Genomic DNA, 14,962 nt, shown 5'->3' on the forward strand with positions numbered 1-14,962 from the left:
TACAGAGCCCTGCTTGTCCACACTGCACAGAGCCCTGCTTGTCCTAAGTGCAAAGAGCCCTGCTTGTCCTCAGTGTACAGAGCCCTCCTTGTCCTCACTGCACAGAGCCCTGCTTGTCCACCCACATTTTTTGTATTTGGTCTCCTCACTGAGACACACAGGCAATAGCTGTAGGTACAAAAATATATGCAACCAATATAACCAATGTATATTATAAATATACATATAATGTTATTTTCTTCATTGTATAAAACACTTTTTGCTAATGAAAGGTACATTTTAAGGGTAGGGTCACACAAGTGTATTTTTGCTGCAGATCTGCTGCAGATTCTGTGCCTATTGACTTCAATGGACAGCAAAATCTGCTGAAGCAGATCTGCAGCAGAAAATAAGCATGTTTGAATGCACCCTAATAAATTTGGGACAATATGTGAACTGATGGCCACTTTCCCATATACCTTATTATTAAATACATTATTAGCATTAACAAATTGCTGTTTTTTATACCTGTTTTACTGTCGTTTGTTTGTTTTCATTTTCCATTATGTGAACTTACCCTTAAATATATGTTTGCCCTGTTAGAATAACTGGTGCTGCCACTTTAATGACATTTTCACAATACCTCTCAGTGCTGATGCGCACAAGTCATCTGCTTAAAATATCTTGCTGTGAAGTATTTAATCAAGTCACATTTATGTGACCTTTACCCTAGTAGTATGTTCTGCCAAGTAGGCGAAAGGCAGTGACCAGGAGTGATCTGTAAAAGAACAAACACACATAAAATAAAATATATAACAGAAATCTCCACAAATCCTCTACAGAAAAAAGTGATTATGTGGATGCTTCATATCAGAAGCCTTTAGAGGGCAACACTACTTTTGGGCTATGGTAACATGGTGACTGCAACACAGGTCACACAGAAATCACGGCTAATGAAGAGAAATGGGGTTGCAGCCACTTATAGGAAGTAACGTAGCCCTCTTCATTTTTGTTACTTGTGATGCAGTGTGGATCAAGCAGTCCAACAAAGTTATCTTTGGCCGCCTGTCCCGTGCTGCAGCCTTAGGCTTCGTGCCCAATCCGGCAGTAAAATTTCTATCGGAAAGTCTGTTTTAGGGTAGTGTCACACGTAACAAATCCACAGCGTATTTTATGCTGTGGATCTGCCGGTAATCAGACCCATATTGTGCCTCCTGCAGTTGCTGAACCACCCGACCCCCCCCCCCAACCTGGCCTGCTTGCCGCGTCCCCTGGCCTACTCACAGCGGCAATCTCCCGTTCTGAGCAGCCACACTGGGGGCCTGTGAGTCGCTGAGTGCACTCAAGACATCGCGATTACACCGAAATGTCTGAGTAAACTGCGCATGTGCATGCACAGTGTACACAGACATCGCGGCTGCTCCAGGATGTATGAGTGCACTCGACGACTTGCAGGCCCCCAGTGTGGCTGCTCGGAGCAGGCCAGGGGGCGGGGCAAGTAGGCTAGGGGGCACAGCGAGGGGGAGGGTGATTCAGCAACAGCAGGAGGCAAAATATGGGTTTGGTCACTGGCGGATCCGCAGCGTAAAATACGCAGCGGATCCGTTCCATGTGACCCTACCCTTAATGGGATTCTGCTGCACTGTGCACACAGCAGAATTTCCAGCCTCCGCAGAAAGAACTGACATATTAAAGGACATCTATAGTGCAGAATAACTTAGCCCCTTCGGTACGGGGCCGTGGCAATATACAGTAAAGGGGGCGTTCCATCCCCGCATGACGCGGCGGCCGACATGCCCCCTCCATGAATCCCATAGAGATACATAGAGGGGAAATGTCTGCCGCGGCTTTCTTCTGGCGACGAAACTTCACTTCCGGCAGACTGCCGTGGCCCCATCCAGGTGATCCCGGGGGGCCCCAGCGCTCGGACCTCCTGCGATCTATAACTTATCCCCTATCCTTTGGATAGGGGATACGTTATTTTGCGCTGGAGTACTCCTTAAATAATATTGGAGGAATCTGCTCTGAAATGCATTGTTGTCTATAGAATGGGTGCATTTCTGAGCGGTCCTAGCACCGATTGATGAGTCGGCACCAGCCGGGAGGGAATGTCTGGCTGGACGTTCTGCAAATATTACGCTGTGTGAACATAACCTTAGCCACCGTGTAAGCCTAGAAGTTTGGAATACTTTTTTTTTTAAACAGAAGTTAGAAATGGATCAAGTAAAAAAGCAATGTATAAATCATTACTTATCTTTTTTACCAGTCATTTTACATCCGCTCTATCTAGACTTTGACTGAAAAAATGACATGAAGTGGTGGCCGGACACTGAGGCTCTATCCACTCCGGGGACAATTGACCTCTGCTCGTGATCGATAGCCTTCCACTGATCAGTTATTTTGTTTTACCATATCTAGCGATAACGTCTAATCTTGGGATAACGGCTTTAACATAAGAATGTGACGCTAGCTTATACCAACCAATCAGAGCACTGCTTTAATTTTTTTACCTCGCCTGATCAAACAAGCTGGAATCCTATTGGTTGCTGTGAGCTTCATGGACTTTTATAGACAAAACTCAGCAACTGCTTCCTAACATGCATTGTCCGACCTGATGGAAATGTTTGTTCCAACTCGGTGTAAACTTTCTCATACACATCGCCACCTTCAACATGGCTGACCTTTTCAGTCACCGACGCGCACCACACCCCCCGTTTCATTGGCTGCCTGCAGTGCGTGGTGACGTCAGTAGGGAAAGCCGGAAGTGTCATCGTGCATGTTTACTGCAGCGTGGAATCCTTAGCGCTCGCCCTTATATCATGCGATTGGCACACTTCCTGAGGCCTCAGCGGCTCCAGTGTGTGGCAGCCCTTGCCAGCTGTGCGATAGTAGGAGGCTGCGGGCGAAGAAGACTGCTGTGCCAGCATTTGCCCTTGGATCCCTCAAGGCAGCTCAGCTCAATGCCTGCAACCATGGAAGACGTCCTGAGCAAGTCTGTGCCACCTTTGCCACCCTATGAGACCAAGGAAAAAAGCCCCCCACCTCCGGAGCTGCAGAGCTTACACTTCATGCACTACTATAGGTCCCTGGATAAGGGGCAGAGAGTGGCACTGCTGGGGCAGCTGGCAGCAGAGTATGGAGCAGACCATGCCCAGGTGGCAGAACTTAGCAGCAAGCTGGTGCAGGCCCAACAGAACAGGGACCTGGGCACTGTCCTGCAGGTGGAGGACAGACTTAGGTACTACCTCACCCCCCAGTACAAAGTGCTCTTCAGTCATATCAGTAGGATGGAGGGGGGCATGAAGTTCCTGGTGGACCTTAGAGCTGACATAGTAGATGGAGTGAGCGCCAAGATGGCAGATGCTCCGCAACTTAGGGTAAGAAGTGTTGGTTTTTTTCTCTCGTGGTTGGTATTGTTTACAGAAAGGGATTCTGTGTGTGGTGACTAGTGATGAGCGGCATTGGCCATATTCGAATTTGTGAGATTTCGCGAATATATACATGAATATTCGTCCTGTATTCGTGAATTTCGCATATTCCTTCTTTTCACCTCTGACAAGTGTATTTGCATCATTCTAACTGACCCACAAGTGAAGTAGGAATATGCGCCTATGCGGGGAAAAAGTGAATATTAGTCATTTTGAATATATATATATATATATATATATATATATATAGCGAATATATTCACGAATTTGCGATATTCGTGCTAAAAATTTGAAATGCAAATATTCGCGCCCAACACTAGTGATGACCTCACAGATCAGCACGAATACATTCATAGGCAAAGCGTGCTTTTTCTTCCATCCGTGGCAACACTGTTACCATGTAGGGTGGCATCATAGAAGAGAAGGGTTAAATTCACTGCCACGGCAGCCATCCACGCATAAAAGGGGCTTCAGAGCGCTGTGTAGTCTCTGCTTACATGTCACTTGTTTTCCATTGGAGGAAGCGACAAATTAGCATCATCATTTAGGGCATGAACTAGTGTTAGAGAGCAGTGTTTTCCCAAACAGTGAGCCTCCAGCTGTTGCAAAACTACAACATTCAGCATGCCCGGACAGCCTTCAGCTGTCCGGGCATGCTGAACGTTGTAGTTTTGCAACAGCTGGAGGCACACTGTTTTGGAAAACACTGGTATAGTGAATACTGCTAGAAAGGGGATGGTCATGAAACATGAATAATTCATGTAAATAAATAAAGGTTTTCACTGGAAGGGACAAGTTGGAGACGTATCTAAACCTGGGAAGAAAGTAAATTTAGGAGTTGTCAATAGAAACCAAGTTGTAGCTTTCATTTAAAGGGGTACTCCCGTGGAAACTTTAAAAAAAAAATTTTTTTTTTTTAAATCAACTGGTGCCAGAAAGTTAAACAGATTTGTAAATTACTTATATTAAAAAATCTTAATCTTTCCAGTACTTATTAGGGTCTGTATACTACAGAGGAAATAGTTTTCTTTATGGAATACAGAGCTGTCTGCTGACATCATGACCACAGAGCTCTCTGATGACATCACGAGCACATTCCTCTCTGCTGACATCTCTGTCCATTTTAGGAACTGACCAGAGCAGCATATGTTTGCTATTGGGATTTTCTCCTACTCTGGATAGTTCTTAAAATGGACAGAGATGTCAGCAGAGAGCACTGTGCATGTGATGTCAGCAGACGGCTCTGTGTTCCAAAAAGAAAACTATTTCCTCTGAAGTATTCAGTAGATAATAAGTACTGGAAGGATTACGATTTTTAAATAGAAGTAATTTACAAATCTGTTTAACTTTCTGGCACCAGTTGATTTAAAAAAAAAAAAAAAAAAAAAAAAATTTCCACGGGAGTACCCCTTTAAATAAAGGTTTCTGGAAATAAAAGCCGAATTCTGACTGGTTGCTGTTGGCCACCACCTGCTGTTTTCTTCCTATGCGGTGACAAAGTGTAAAATGCAGTAATGTACCCTGAATTCCACTCGCTTTAAAGGAAAACAGTCATCCTGTTCACCCACACTAAACCTAATACATTGGGTTATAGTGCGGGTGAACAGGAGACAGATGCGGGGTCACTGATAAAGATACGTACCTGCAGCCCGGAGTGGTGTCCCTCTGAACGTCCGCTTCTATCTTCCGTGAATTGCGCACAGGAGGCAGGGTGCTGGTCACGTGAGCGCTAAGTAGGCGCAAGCGCTCACGTGGCCAGCGCCCATTAATATTAAAATTCACCTTTCGGGCCCGCCTCCAATTCACCGAAGATATAAGCGGACCTTCAGAGGGTCACCGCTCCGGGCTGCAGGTACGTATCTTAGTCAGGGACCCCGCATCGGTCTCCTCTTCACCCGCACTATAACCTGGTGTATTTGGTTTAGTGTGGGTGAACAGGATGACCGTTTTCCTGTAACATCATGACTAGCTTCTGCAGTAACTTGTCACAGCAGGAGAAAATGTTGCTAAATCACAACTTGTGTATATACCATAGTGGTCTGGATAAGGGGATGTTCACATGGCAGAATGTCCGTACAGACATTTCTCTGCAGCAGAGTCCCATTGATTTCTATTGGATTTTGTTGCATTGTTCACACAATGGAAATCCTGATTCCGGCGTCCGCATAAAAAGAATAGACTTATGTACTCGTTTTGTGGCTTTTTGTAGATTTTGCTCCGAAATGCATTGCCATCTATGAATTGTCTCTTTAATGAGCTGTCCTAGTGCCCGCTGGATCGGGCAGATATGCAGAATGTCAGCACATGTTTTTCATGCGTACATTCTGCACACTTTACTCCAGTGTAGATTCACCATTGTTGAGGGTTCAGCTTTGAAACAAAAACCTGATGTGAACATAATGAATGAGATCATATAAAGGAAAGATGCTGCTTTTACTGTTTTCTAAATCCATTACTGCTGTGAAATGGATTCAAGCAAGAACAAGAAAAAAAATGGGGATGTAATCTATATTTTACTACATTACTTATCCACACTTGGTTTTGGCTTAAAGGGGTATTCCAGGAAAAAACTTTTTATATATATCAACTGCCTCCAGAAAGTTAAACAGATTTGTAAATGACTTCTATTAAAAAATCTTAATTCTTTCAGTACTTATGAGCTTCTAAAGTTAAGGTGATTCTTTTCTGCCTAAGTGCTCTCTGATGACACATGTCTCGGTAACAGCCCAGTTTAGAAGCAAATCCTCATAGCAAACCTCATCAGAGAGCACTTAGACAGAAAAGAACAACCTTAACTTCAGAAGCTCATAAGTACTGAAAGGGTTAAGATTTTTTTTTTTAATAGAAGTAATTTACAAATCTGTTTAACTTTCTGGAGCCAGTTGATGATATATAAAAAAAAGTTTTTCCCTGGATAACCCCTTTAAAAACTGTACTGTGTAAGAGCACCCTGAAACTGTTTTTATTACCTATAGATATTTTTTGAACTGTAAAACTGACATATTTTTACAGCTTAAAAAATGAGTTTTAGGAGTACTCCAGTGCGGGAACCCTCCCCGACCTCCTTATTAGGCTGGGTTCACACCACCTTTTTTCAATACAGTTCCCGTATCAGGTTTTTGATTAAAAAAACTGACTCCTCAAAACCTGACTAAACTGTATCAAAACATGTGTACAAATCTGTATACGGTTTGAAAAATGGTGTCCGGTTGCATCCGTTTTTAAAGAAAAAAAAGTGTACGTTTTTAACTTTTCACTCAATTATGAATAAAGTTTCACTTGTTTGATTGAAATTCCAAGAAAAAAACTGTGCAAAGTCAAAAACCGTATGGTGAAATCCGTATGTAACCGTACGCAAATACGGTTCTGTAAAAAAAATTAAAATTAAAAAAAGGATACGGTTTAATATTGTGTTTGACCCAGACCAAAAACCGTGGTAGGCCACGGTTTTCTGTCTGGAAAAAAAAAAAAACGTATGGCTTGAAAAGCGGAGACAACCATATACATTGTGGTGCATACGGTTTTGAGTGGGAAGTCTATGGGCACAGTTTTCTGTACGGTTGCATACGTGTTTTTTTTATGAAACTGTATGCTGAAACCGTATAGCACAATCGTGGTGTGAACCCACCCTTATCCATGTTAGGAATGAGGTGATATTGACCTTCTAGGAAGTTTATCATTATTAGTGGACATATAAATTACCTATATGATGTGCAAGGAATGGGAACAGTTATTACCTATGTGCTGGGAAACTAGCGTAATCACCAAGCGCCTTGATGTGCAGTTATTAATTTTCTATTGCACATGTGCTCGTTACAAGTCTGATGGGGAGTCAGATGATCTATGATGCTGAGACACTCCTCCCGCCATCACGCCCTGTAAATGCAAGTCAATGGGAGGGGGCATGATGGCTGCCACGCCTCCTCCCATAGACTTACATTAAGGCGGCGTGATGTGACGTCAATGCCGAATGCTGCACAGAGATCAGACATCTTATCCCCTATAGGGGCGGAGTACCCCATTAAGGGGTTTGCGTTTATTGGTCTCTGCCCTGGGGCCCTCTAGGCATCTATTTGGTTTGGTTGATTTGGAACAAAACTCATATGCACTAGGCAAATGACCTGAACTTAGTTACTAACTGATTATGCTTGAGTCTAAACTCTCTTTTTTTATTTTAACAAATATATTGGCCCTGATTTATCGAGAGAAAAACTAGAGATTTTTCCCATAGTAACCAATCACAGCTCAACTTTCACTCTACCAGAGCTCATTAAGCTATAAAAGCTGAGCTGTGATTGGTTGTTATTTCCCCTCATATATGTTTTGATAAATCAGGTCCAATGTTTGCATTAAAGGGGTATTCCAGACCAAAACTTTTTTTTATATATCAACTGGCTCCGGAAAGTTAAACAGATTTGTAATATCCAATAGTTATTAGCTTCTGAAGTTGAGTTGCTATTTTCTGTCTAACTGCTTTCTGATGACTCACGTCCCGGGAGCTGTCCAACTCCTATGGGGATATTCTCCCATCATGCACAGCTTCCGGGACGTGACCTCATCATTGAGCAGTTAGACAGAAAACTTCAGAAGCTAATAACTATTGGAAGGATTAAGATTTTTTAATAGAAGTAATTTACAAATCTGCTTAACTTTCCGGAGCCAGTTGATATATAAAAAAAAGTTTTGGCCTGGAATACCCCTTTAATGAACTGAAGGGGGGGGGGGGGGGGCGGGATGGATTGGTCAAAACCTGTGCAGAGGAAAAGTTGACCAGAAAAATGAAAGAAGCAATCTGGTTGCTATGGACAACTGATCAACTTTTCCTCTGCACAGATTTTGATAAATTTCCTCTATAATAACTAAAGATGTCAGTTTTTTTTTTTGTGTAAAATTGCCAAATAACAGCTATTCTTGGGGGGGGAAAAAAGATGGCTGGAAAAAAAAAAAAAGGTGTAAACATAGCCTAACCCCAGATCAGCTCATCAAAAGTCCCTAAGGGAAGGGTCACATCTAATGGATCCGCAGCGTATTTTACGCGGCAGATCCGCCGATGACCTAACCCTATAGTGTGCCTCCTGCTGTGCCTGTCTGCTCATAGCGGCAATCCGCTACGCGCGGTGTACTCAGTTATCGCTATCTGCCTAGCTCATAGCAGGGGGAGTGGCCGCAATGACTGAGTACACTGCGCGTGCGTGCGGCGACACGCAGGTCCATGTGTGTCTGCTTTTTTTGGACATCCGCTGCTACGAGCAGACCCACATGGACCTGTGCAGATAGGCACAGCAGGGTCGGTTCATCGGCCGTTGGCTGTCCGGGCATGCTGGGAGTTGTAGTTTTGCAAGAACTGGAGGTCCGCAGATTGGAGACCACTTTCGTACAGTGAGTTCCAGCACCAGCGGCCCCCAACAAAGAGGAGGAGGGCAGTGCTTGAAGGTGACATCTGTGAGTAGTACCCCGCTGGACTGATCATTAATTGGGGGGGGCAAAACAGTGCTGGCGGGTCACATGATTTGGGTTGGGGGCGCCTAACACCGCGCGCGGGTCACCTGATTGGGGGTGAAAATACCGTGGAACCGCCGTAAGTTAAAAAAATACCGTGATACACATATTTGGTCATACCACCCAGCCCTAGTGTTTCCCAACCAGGGTGCCTCCAGCTGTTGCAAAACTACAACTCCCTGCATGTCCGGACAGCCACAGGCTGTCTGGGCATGCAGGGAGTTGTAGTTTTGCAACAGCTGGAGGCGCCCTGGTTAGGAAACACTGCCCTAGTGACATAGCACCTGTTATATATTCAGATATGGCACGCATGCCATGAATGGTATTAATCAGTCAACAGGTTGGCGGCATGATGTACGTTCTGTAAATCCTCAATCATTTCGCTTCTACTCCACTCGGTTGTGTTCCAGCTGGTTCATATTTTATGAACATTTTAAACAGTTTTTGTTGCGTGGATGTCACAGTAAATGGACCATTAAAGGCCAATTTAACCTGTTGGTCACAGTATGGTGCTCCTTCTAATGTTCACCTTAGTATGAGCTGCACTTTATAACTCAGTAGGCTTTTTCTAAATAGGCATTTTATCCTGATAATAGCAAAGGCGTATAGTATAGCAAGACTTTACATGAAATTAGTATATGGCGTTCATAAACACGGAAAGTTATGGAATCAGACAAGAATAAAAAATATTGTAAAAATAAAAAGGTAGGATTGATTGTTCTGCATATACCAGAACCATAGTCATGTATTTGTTTATAGGTAGCTTCGAGATAGCTACACACATAAAGGGGTCCTCTTGTGGGAAAACATTATTATTTTTTTAAATCAACTGCTGCCAGAAAGTTACAGTTTTGTAAATTACTCCTATTAAAAAATCTTAATCCTTCCAGTACTTATTAGCAGCTGTATGCTACAGAGGAAATTTTTCTTTTTGAATTTCCTTTTTGTCTTCTCCACAGTGCTCTCTGCTGACACCTGATGGCCATATCAGGAACGGTCCAAAGCAGGAGAAAATCCCCATAGCAAACCTATTCTGCTCTGGACAAGTCCTAACACGGACAGAGGTGTCAGCAGAGAGCACTGTGGACAAGACAAAAAGAAATGAATTTTCCTCTGTATTATACAGCAGCTAATAAGTGCTCAAAGCATTAAGATTTTTAAATAGAAGTAATTTACAAATCTGTTTAACTTTCTGGCACCAGTTCATTATAAAAGAAAGTTTTCCACCAGAGTACCCTTTTTAAAGGGAAAATGCTTAGTCACTTTATAATGAAATGTTTAACACACTTTCTATTATGTTTTTTAAATTTAGCTACATTTCTGTTTGCTGGCAGTGAATGAAAGTATTGTTTATATCCAGACTTATATCCAAATCCTTATAGATTGTATCCTGTCTATGCATTCCTCTGTAAATTAAGTAGTCCAAGCATCAGACTGATACCTTGTATCCTTCCCTTAAAGGGGTACTCCGGAGGAAAACACATTTTTTAAAATCAAATGATGCCACAAAGTTAAACATATTTGTAAATTACTTCTATTTAAAAATCTTAATCCTTACAGTACATATCAGCTGCTGTATGCTCCACAGGAAGTTGTATTTCTTTCTTGAATTATTTTCTGTCTGACCACACTGCTCTCTGCTAACATCTCTGTCCATGTCAGGAACTGCAGTCCCCAGCAGGAGTGGTTTGCTATGGGGATTTGCTTGTGCTCTGGACAGTTCATGACATAGACAGAGGTGTCAGCAGAGAGCACTGTGGTTAGACTGAAAATAATTCCAAAAAGAAATACAACTTCCTGTGGAGCATACAGCAGCTGATAAGTACTGTAAGGATTAAGATTTTTAAATAGAAGTAATTTACAAATATGTTTAACCCCTTAAGGACCAGGCCATTTTACACCTCAGGACCAGAGCGTTTTTTGCACATCTGACCACTGTCACTTTAAACATTAATAACTCTGGAATGCTTTTAGTTATCATTCTGATTCCGAGATTGTTTTTTCGTGACATATTCTACTTTAACATAGCGGTAAAATTTGGTGGTAACTTGCATCCTTTCTTGGTGAAAAATCCCCAAATTTGATGAAAAATTTGAAAAATTTGTATTTTTCTAACTTTGAAGCTCTCTGCTTGTAAGGAAAATGGATATTCCAAATAAAAAAAATTTTGATTCACATATACAATATGTCTACTTTATATTTGCATCATAAAATTGATGAGTTTTTACTTTTGGAAGACACCAGAGGGCTTCAAAGTTCAGCAGCAATTTTCCAATTTTTCTCAAAATTTTCAAACTCAGTATTTTTCAGGGACCAGTTCAGGTTTGAGGTGGATTTGAAGGGTCTTCATCTTAGAAATACCCCACAAATGACCCCATTATAAAAACTACACCCCCCAAAGTATTCAAAATGACATTCAGTCAGCGTTTTAACCCTTTAGGTGTTTCACAGGAATAGCAACAAAGTGAAGGAGAAAATTCACAATCTTCATTTTTTACACTCGCATGTTCTTGTAGACCCAATTCTTTTATTTTTACAAGGGGTAGAAGGAGAAAATGTATACTTGTATTTGTAGCCCAATTTCTCTCGAGTAAGCACATACCTCATATGTCTATGTAAATTGTTCGGCGGGCGCAGTAGAGGGCTCAGAAGCGAAGGAGAGACAAGGGGATTTTGGAGAGTACGTTTTTCTGAAATGGTTTTTGGGGGGCATGTTGCATTTAGGAAGCCCCTATGGTGCCAGAACAGCAAAAAACCCTCACATGGCATACCATTTTGGAAACTAGACCCCTTGAGGAACGTAACAAGAAATTAAGTGAGCCTTAATACCCCACAGGTGTTTCACGACTTTTGCATATGTAAAAAAAAAAATTTTTTTTCACTAAAATGTGTGTTTCCCCCCAAATTTCACATTTTTGCAAGGGTTAATAGCAGAAAATACCCCCCAAAATTTGTAACCCCATCTCTTCTGAGTATGGAAATACCCCATGTGTGGACGTCAAGTGCTCTGCTGGCGCACTACAATGCTCAGAAGAGAAGGAGTGCCGTTGAGCTTTTGGGAAAAAAAATTGTTTGGAATGGAAGTCAGGGGCCATCTGCGTTTACAAAGCCCCCCCGTGGTGCCAGAACAGTGGAACCCCCCACATGTGACCCTATTTTGGAAACTACACCCCTCACAGAATTTAATAAGGGGTGCAGTGAGTATTTACACCCCACTGGCGTTTGACAGATCTTTGGAACAGTGGGCTGTGCAAATGAAAAATAAAATTTTTCATTTTCACGGACCACTGTTGCAAAAATCTGTCAAACACCTGTGGGGCGTAAATGCTCACTGTACCCCTTATTACATTCCGTGAGGGGTGTAGTTTCCAAAATGGGGTCACATGTGGGTATTTTTTGGGGGGGGTTTATGTCAGAACCGCTGTAAAATCAGCCACCCCTGTGCAAATCACCAATTTAGACCTCAAATGTACATAGTGCGCTCTCACTCCTGAGCCTTGTTGTGCGCCCGCAGAGCATTTTACACCCACATATGGGGTATGTCCGTACTCAGGAGAAATTGCGTTACAAATTTTGGGTGTCTTTTTTTTCCTTTTAACGCTTGTGAAAATAAAAAGTAAAGGGCAACACCGGCATGTTAGTGTAATTTTTTTTATTTTTTTACACTAACAAGCTGGTGTAGCCCCAACTTTTCCTTTTCCTAAGGGGTAAAAGGAGAAAAAGCCCCCCAAAATTAGTAGTGCAATTTCTCCCGAGTACGGAGATACCCCATATGTGGCCCTAAACTGTTGCCTTGAAATACGACAGGGCTCCAAAGTGAGAGAGCGCCATGCGCATTTGAGGACTAAATTAGGGATTGCACAGGGGTGGACATAGGGGTATTATACGCCAGTGATTCCCAAACAGGGTGCCTCCAGCTGTTGCTAAATTCCCAGCATGCCTGGACAGTCAGTGGCTGTCCGGAAATGCTGGGAGTTGTTGTTTTGCAACAGCTGGAGGCTCCGTTTTGGAAACACTGCCATACAATACGTTTTTCATTTTTATTGGGGGGACAGTGTAAGGGGGTGTATATGTAGTGTTTTACTCTTTATTAGGTGTTAGTGTAGTGTAGTGTTTTTAGGGTACATTCGCACTGGCGGGTTACGGTGAGTTTCTCGCTAGAAGTTTGAGATACGGCGAAAAATTTGCCGCAGCCCAAACTTGGAGCAGGAAACTTACTGTAAGCCTGCCCGTGTGAATGTACCCTGTACGTTCACATGGGGGGGGGGGGCAAACCTCCAGCTGTTCCAAAACTACAACTCCCAGCATGTACTGACAGACCGTGCATGCTGGGAGTTGTACTTTTGCAACAGCTGGAGGCACACTGGTTGGAAAACCTTCAGTTAGGTTCTGTTACCTAACTCAGTATTTTCTAACCAGTGTGCCTCCAGCTGTTGCAAAACTACAACTCCCAGCATGTACTGATCGCCGAAGGGCATGCTGGGAGATGTAGTTATGCAATAGCTGGAGGTACGCAACTACAACTCCCAGCATGCCGAGACAGCTGATTGCTGTTTGGACATGCTGGGATTTGCAGTTTTGCATCTGTTGGGCTACAGTTTTAGAGACCACTGCAAAGTGATCTCCAAACTGTGGACCTCCAGCTGTTGCAAAACTACAATTCCCAGCATGCCCTGACAGCAAACAGTTGTTTGAGCATGCTAGGAGTTGTAGTTTTGCAAGATCTGGAGGGCTACAGTTTAGGGACCACTATATAGTGGTCTCAAACTGTAGCCCTCCAGCTGTTGCAAAACTACATATTCCAGCATGCCCAAACAGCAGTCTGGGCATGCTGGGAGTTGTAGTTTTGCAACATCTGGAGGGCTACAGTTAGAGACCACTGTATAATGGTCTCAAACTGTACCCTCCAGATGTTGCTAGGCAACTCACCGGCTTCCGTCGGATCCAGCCGCACGTCATCGCCGCCCGCCGATCTCCGTCGCCTGCAGCCTCCGACGCCCGCCCGGATCGGTAAGTGGATCTTCGGCGCCGGTCCCCGTCGTTTCCCCGTCCTGCCCCGCCTATTGTGGGAGGGCAGGACGGGGAAAACGAAAGTAAACCCCCCCGCCCCCGATCTGCTATTGGTGGTCGCGCCTAGACCACCAATAGCAGGGATAGGAGGGGTGGCACCCCTGCCACCTCACTCCTATCGCTTCAGGGGGATCGTGGGTGTCTTAGACACCCGCGATCCCCCTTACATTGCGGGTCACCGGGTCACTATAGACTCGTAATGACCCGGAATCGCGCAAATCGCAAGTGTGAATTCACTTGCGATTTGCCGCGATCGCCGACATGGGGGGGTCTGATGACCCCCCTGGTCATTTGCACGGGATGCCTACTGAATGATTTCAGCAGCCATCCCGCTCCGATCCCCGCCCGGCGCACGGCGGGGACTAAAACTGCCCATGACGTAAATGTACGTCCCTGGTCCTTAAGACCCAGGGTGTCGGGACGTACCGTTACGTCATGGGTCCTGTAGGGGTTAAAGGGGTAGTCCAGTGCTGGAAAACCTATCCCCTATCCTTAGGATAGGGGATAAGTTTCAGATCGCGGGGGTCCCACTGCTGGGGCCCTGCCAGCCTGAGGGAAGGGGGCGTGTTGACCACCGCACGAAGCGGCGGGTGACACGCCCCCTCAATACATCGCTATGGCAGAGATTGCCGAAGGCAGCGCTCCGGGCTCTGCCATAGAGTTGTATTGAGGGGGCGTGTCAGCTGCCGCTTCGTGCGCTGGTCAACACGCCCCCTTCCCTCAGGCTGGCAGGGCCCCAGCAGTGGGACCCCCCGCGATCTCAAACTTATCCCCTATCCTAAGGATAGGATAAGTTTTTCAGAACTGGATATCTCCTTTTAACTTTCTGGCACCAGTTGATATAAAAAAAATGTATTTTCCACCAGAGTACCCCTTTTTAAAGTGGGTTTTTAGATATTATTTATTGGGGTCTCATCTTTTGGATATGTCATAAATGGCAGAAAAGTGTGACGTTTATTATATCGTAGTGGTGCTGCATTACTGCA

General features: G+C 44.0%; 2 protein-coding genes across 6 annotated transcripts in view; one reads left to right on the forward strand and one right to left on the reverse strand.

The window, feature by feature from the left end:
* Positions 1-2,633, reverse strand: part of LOC130276433 (DNA topoisomerase I, mitochondrial-like) — a 224,744-nt gene extending 222,111 nt beyond the window's left edge. The window contains exons 1-2 of one of the 4 annotated variants that reach the window (XM_056525812.1): positions 2,490-2,633; positions 557-757 (exon numbers count right to left, since the gene is read on the reverse strand). The gene's annotated coding sequence lies outside the window, so the exon portion shown is untranslated. Of the gene's footprint in view, positions 1-556; positions 758-2,229; positions 2,446-2,489 lie in introns of those variants that run through there. The other 3 variants (XM_056525815.1, XM_056525814.1, XM_056525811.1) reach the window with 3 other exon arrangements.
* Positions 2,506-14,962, forward strand: part of MLYCD (malonyl-CoA decarboxylase) — a 59,685-nt gene continuing 47,228 nt past the window's right edge. For both annotated transcript variants that reach the window (XM_056525818.1, XM_056525817.1), the window contains exon 1: positions 2,506-3,356. In XM_056525818.1, coding sequence (XP_056381793.1) covers positions 2,652-3,356 — 705 coding nt within the window. In that variant the 5' untranslated portion in view covers positions 2,506-2,651. The remainder of the gene's footprint in view (positions 3,357-14,962) is intronic.

The sequence above is a fragment of the Hyla sarda genome, chromosome 6 (genome assembly GCF_029499605.1).
Source record: "Hyla sarda isolate aHylSar1 chromosome 6, aHylSar1.hap1, whole genome shotgun sequence".
NCBI lineage: Eukaryota > Metazoa > Chordata > Amphibia > Anura > Hylidae > Hyla > Hyla sarda.